General features: G+C 40.4%; 1 protein-coding gene across 1 annotated transcript in view; it reads right to left on the bottom strand.

The window, feature by feature from the left end:
* Positions 1–388: 388 nt before the first annotated feature.
* Positions 389–5,314, bottom strand: part of sstr1b (somatostatin receptor 1b) — a 12,895-nt gene continuing 7,969 nt past the window's right edge. The window contains exon 2 of the mRNA XM_024287853.2: positions 389–4,406. Within this exon, the coding sequence (XP_024143621.1) occupies positions 3,255–4,406 (1,152 nt within the window). The 3' untranslated portion in view covers positions 389–3,254. The remainder of the gene's footprint in view (positions 4,407–5,314) is intronic.

The following is a 5,314-nucleotide window of genomic DNA, read 5'->3' as shown; positions in this document are numbered from 1 at the left end:
ATAACAAACTAGCAAAGCACGTTAGCATGTTGCTAAAATAGAAGCTAAGTTTTTTGAAAATTACTACTATTTTATTTTTAATTCACCCAGAGAGCCACCATGGAGAGATAAAGAGGCACATGTGGCTCTGGAGCCACAGGTTGCAGACCCCTGAGCTCTAGTGTACTGTAGTTCACACCAGGCGCAGAGCGCCCCGTCCTCCCTGGAAGGCTCATGCCGTGCAGCAGATTGTATTCAGCGTCTGATCTATTTTGCCCACATTGATCCACATCAATTCTGGCAGGAAATTACATCAAGATACATGAAAAAATCTGGTTTATTTTCGAAATATAAACAATTTTTCACAATAAAACACGGCGATTGACAAATGCGATCATGTTTTTGTATTTAAACAGACTGTAGAGATGGAAATTATACAATCACAACACACACAAAAAAGCAGACACACACATGCACATACACACACACTCATCAGATAAATTAAAGAAGTGTAGGTCTACTAACTACTTCTTAGCAGAAATGTAATACTTTTAGGTTATTAAATTACCCATGATGGCAGAAACAAAAACAAGCTCTAAGAAAAGCGCCTGCCAACCGTCACGGAAAAATGAGCGTCTTGTGTGAATTGTAGGAGAGAGCGGATGCCGCGCGCACTCCGCTCTGCGCTGCTTCAGCATCCAGTGTGCACCTAGCGTTATTAACTGCAGACACTTTTCCACTCACACTCATTCTATTACACGTCAGGATAAAAAACAATAAGAGACAAAGTTTCCAGAAAGAATGTCAGTACTCACAGACAGTCCTTTAGTAAATGACTCATATCATGAAAACTGTGTAAAAGTTTCTGTTTGTTTGTTTTGAGTTCAATTAGAAAAAATAGTCTGCAAAACGGACACTGAAATAGACATTTCATGCTAGTCAGTACATGTAAACACTTCGACTGGTGTCCAGTATTTTTATCATGACAGAGATGCTACAAAAGAACAAAAACAACAGGAACACAGACGTTCAAGTTCATCGTCAATGTGAATATTTGACCAAACCATGACATTTATTAGCAGCTGAATCAACCATACCATTATCTGATCGATATCTACCACACATTACTATCTCAGTTTATTATTGACCTTGATTAGAATTTGGTTTGGATTTTTGTGATGCTCCCTGACCTTCATCAAACACAGGTATATCCGACCGTATTGGATGGGTGTCGACTGAAATCTGTTGGGCTTTTGCAGGGTTCTCAAACTCAATGTACCTTGGGGACAACATTATTGAACATTTGTTCATGTCTATGTACTACTAAGCATCTTCTGCATATCCTATGAAACGACAGGAGCTACAACGCTAGCAACTGTTGCTAAGGACTTTTCTGACGACCAGATCCAACGGCAATAACAAATGCAAAGTTTAAGGCATAAAGCTGAAACATCACAAAGCAAATACAAAAAAATATTATCAAAGAAGCATGGACAGGCAGGAGAGATTGCTTAGTAGTTCATAGAAATGTTCAATAAACTTTACCAGTAGACAAAGACAATTAACCAAAAACACATTTTTTGCATAAATAGAAGTGTTGAGAAAATTACGTGCAAATATTCACTTTCTAAAAAAAGTAAGAAACGGATTAATGTGGTCTGGGGAGGGGGTTAGGGTTAAATGTCAGTCAATGTCACATCCCCAAGAGCCATACACCCCACCTTGATTGGTTGGTTCGTCATCTCTGCGCACAGCACTGTAAAAGTGCCAATTATACGAGACACCGCACCAACAGTAAACTTTCAAAATATCGTCTTAGAGGCCAGCAGTTTGAGACTCTTGGGACATTGGATTTCATTATTACAGAAGATGGATAAACTCATAGATGTTTGATTTTCTGGATAGCTGCTGTCTCAGCTGATCATCAAATGGCGGAATTAACTAAAAACCGACTAAAAACTGCAGGAAACTCTCCCTCGCTTATAAATGGGTCAGATCCTCAGCTGAGTCTGTAAAAATTTAGAATTAGCCTATTTTTTTGTTTAAAAAATGAATGAACTTTGCCTTTAAAAACTGTGGCAAAGGCTACATTATCCTTTACATATTTATGACCAATCATCGAGGAGCTCACTCGTCATATGGTTGTAGGGTTTGGGCCCCCTCCAGGTCACCTTTTGGGTGCCAAATTCATCGTTTTTTGACGTACTAGCTGTCGGGTCGCTAACCCTTTGGATGCGGTATCAGACGCGTAACCAGCTCGCTTCCCAACGGTCCCCTGATTATCTTATGCACTTTTTGCTCTATGGCCCAGTACGGAGCGGCCCTTGGAATGGTTCCGGTTGGCGTTCCGAAGGTTGGAGACCCCAGATTTAATGGGAACTGGAGCTCCAGTGTTTATGTTCTTTGATTTACTGTAACTTTTCTACCTTTAACATGATAATTCCAGCAGATCTTGAAGGAGAAAAGCGGGGCGAGATGTAAAGTTACATTAACTTAAAGATGTGTGTACAAACGTCACTGGCTTGAAAAACTTGCAGTAACCAAAAAAAAAAATCATGAAAAAAATTAAGATTATGTTAAAAAATTTTACATATCAAGGATGGTTATTCTGACAAATACAATGACAGTAATAGCTGTTCATTTCCCTATAAAGGTCTATAAGATTTTGGTGTCTTTGAGCCCTCTATTACTTTCTATTTGGAACACTAGGGGGGAGGAGTCACTCAGTCCAGTTCTATTATTATACAGTCAATAGTTGGTAGTTGGCGTAGGATGTGTTGGTGGAAGTTGGTGTAATGTGAGTAAGTAAATGTCAGGAACTGATTCATGTGGGTGTGGAAGATTTTAGATAGGATTTTAAATTTAAATTTGGGTATATCTCTCGATGTAACTACTCCTGTCTTCTATTTTTGGGTTTGTATGCTCTCGAGATAGGCTTGGATGGTAGTTATCTTTTGAGGTCTATGATGTTTTCTATTCGATAGGGTAGCATAAACAAAAGACACACAAAATTAGTAGATCTCATACTTTGGACAACAACATATAATCAATATATCAAAGATAAAATTAAGGAATAATTTTCAGTTTGACGTTTACACCAATAATCCAGGTTTCTTGTAGTTATTCAAGTGAAGTCACTTCCTTGATAAAAAGTGATATTTTTTAGTTTTTTGACTGTTGTTTTTTTAATAAAGTCATAAAAACACTACTGTTGCTTTCCATCTGTTCTTTGAACGGTCCACTAAGATACATCCTTGTTGAGGTTTGGTTGAGAGTTACAGTGTAGTTGTCCGGGAGGTATACGTCCCATTGCGGAACAGCACATCAGAAGCCATGTAGTCCTTGGGTATCTCCAAGTGGTTACGTGTCGTTTTCCTCTTCAAGGCAACTGCGCAATAATCCACCTGCTCTGCATCCAGCCCCGACTCCAGCCACCGAAAACACACAATTCGTTGAAAAGAACGCCGGAAGTTTTCAGACACAAAGCCATAGAGAATAGGGTTAGCACCACTGTTGGCATAACTGAGGATGACAAAGAGCTGTGTGACCATGGGATTGGGCGGATGGTGGAAAACGCTAACCAGCTGGACGATGTAGAAAGGCATCCAACAAAGAACAAACACTGCGACGACCAGCAGCACCATGCGAGTTATCTTCTTCTCCGACCGGCGTCGCTGGAGCCAGCCGGCTTTTAGACCCACCGCGCGCATCCTGGCCACCATCAAACAATAGCAGAAGCAGATGGCTCCAACCGGCAAAAGGAAGCCCAACAGGAAGGTGTACACCACAAAAGCCTCTGACCAGAACGCCTCGGGCCACAGGAAGTTGCAGTCCACTCCACCGTCCTCTGCAGGGACAGTGTCCGCAAAGATAATGATGGGCAGGATGACGATGAACGAAAGCCCCCAGACACACACATTTACTACTTTGGCTACAGTTGGTCTGCGGTAGCGGGCAGCTTTGATTGGATGGACCACTGCTACGTAACGGTCAACACTCAGCACAGTCAGGCAAAAAATGGACGTGAACATATTGATACCATCCACACTCAGCACCAGTCTGCACATGACCGAGCCAAAGGGCCAGTGCCGAATGGCGGCGGATGTTGCCAGAAAAGGAACGCTCAGCATGAACAGCTCGTCGGCAATAGCCAAGTTCAGAATGTAGATGTTTGTGGCAGTTTTCATTTTGGCATACTTCAGAATCACGTAGATGACCATGGCATTGCCTGTGAGTCCTAAACAGCAGACCAAAGCATAGATAGATGGGATGATGATTTTGCTGGCATTCTCCTCGTGGTAGCTGTCGTCATAGTCCACACTCGTGTTCTGTGGGAGTCCTGTAGGCGAGACCTCATAATCCTTGGTACCATTAAAATCCATAGTCTGCTTTGATGAGTAGTCGATGCCAATGTCCCCTTTGAATCTCTGTAAGAAAAAGAGGAACGAATAAATGTGTTTTGTTCAAAATGCAACTTTTTCAATATATTTACATATTTCTTTTTGTGAGTATCTCCTACCCCTTTAAATCTAGTTCTCTAAAGCCTAAAAAGTGCTGGAAATAAACGGTTTCTCAAAGTACTTATTAACTGTAGAGGAACATAGAAAATGTAGATACTTTGTGGCTAAAAAGAGTCAGAAAATTTGCCAAATGATCCATCAGAATTTAAGCGTTTTTGCCCAATTTTCACAAAGATTTATGTATAAATGTGCATAAACACATTTCAACTCTGCTGAGATACACATCCCAAGTCACAAGCTTGTGTGGGCATGCATGTTTATGTGCATGCATGTGTGTGTCAGTGTGTGCATGCAGATGCCTGTGTTTACACATAAAACTGTGTGATTGTGTGCAAGCATGTGTGTGTATGCGTGTCAGAGCGTGTACATGGATACAAACACACACAAACGAACACCTGCACTTGTAGAAACACACATGCACACAAACACACAAAATGTACGCAAACATACACACACATGCAAATCACTGAAGCTCATAGCTGAAAACACTCAAGCTGATAGCCAGCTAAAACATTAGCTAAATGCCAAATTAGCCTAAAAAAACGTTAAAAATTGATTAAAAAAAATAGGTTAACCAAAACAGCTAGCATGTTGCTGAAAAATAGCTAAACTTCAAAGAACCCTACAAAACTGAAAAAAGAGGAAATTAGCCAAAACAGCTAGCATGTAAATATTAGCCTTACTCCAAAGCAACCAAAAAAACTTTTTTAAAAAAAGCCTAAATTAGCCAAAACAGCTAGCATGTTGCTGAAAAATAGCTAAACTTCAAAGAACCCTACAAAACTGAAAAAAGAGGAAATTAGCCAAAACAGCTA

This window comes from Oryzias melastigma, linkage group LG18 (assembly GCF_002922805.2).
Source record: "Oryzias melastigma strain HK-1 linkage group LG18, ASM292280v2, whole genome shotgun sequence".
Lineage (NCBI taxonomy): Eukaryota > Metazoa > Chordata > Actinopteri > Beloniformes > Adrianichthyidae > Oryzias > Oryzias melastigma.
The sequence above is the reverse complement of the archived record's forward strand: the minus strand, read 5'-3'. Positions and strand labels throughout refer to the sequence as shown.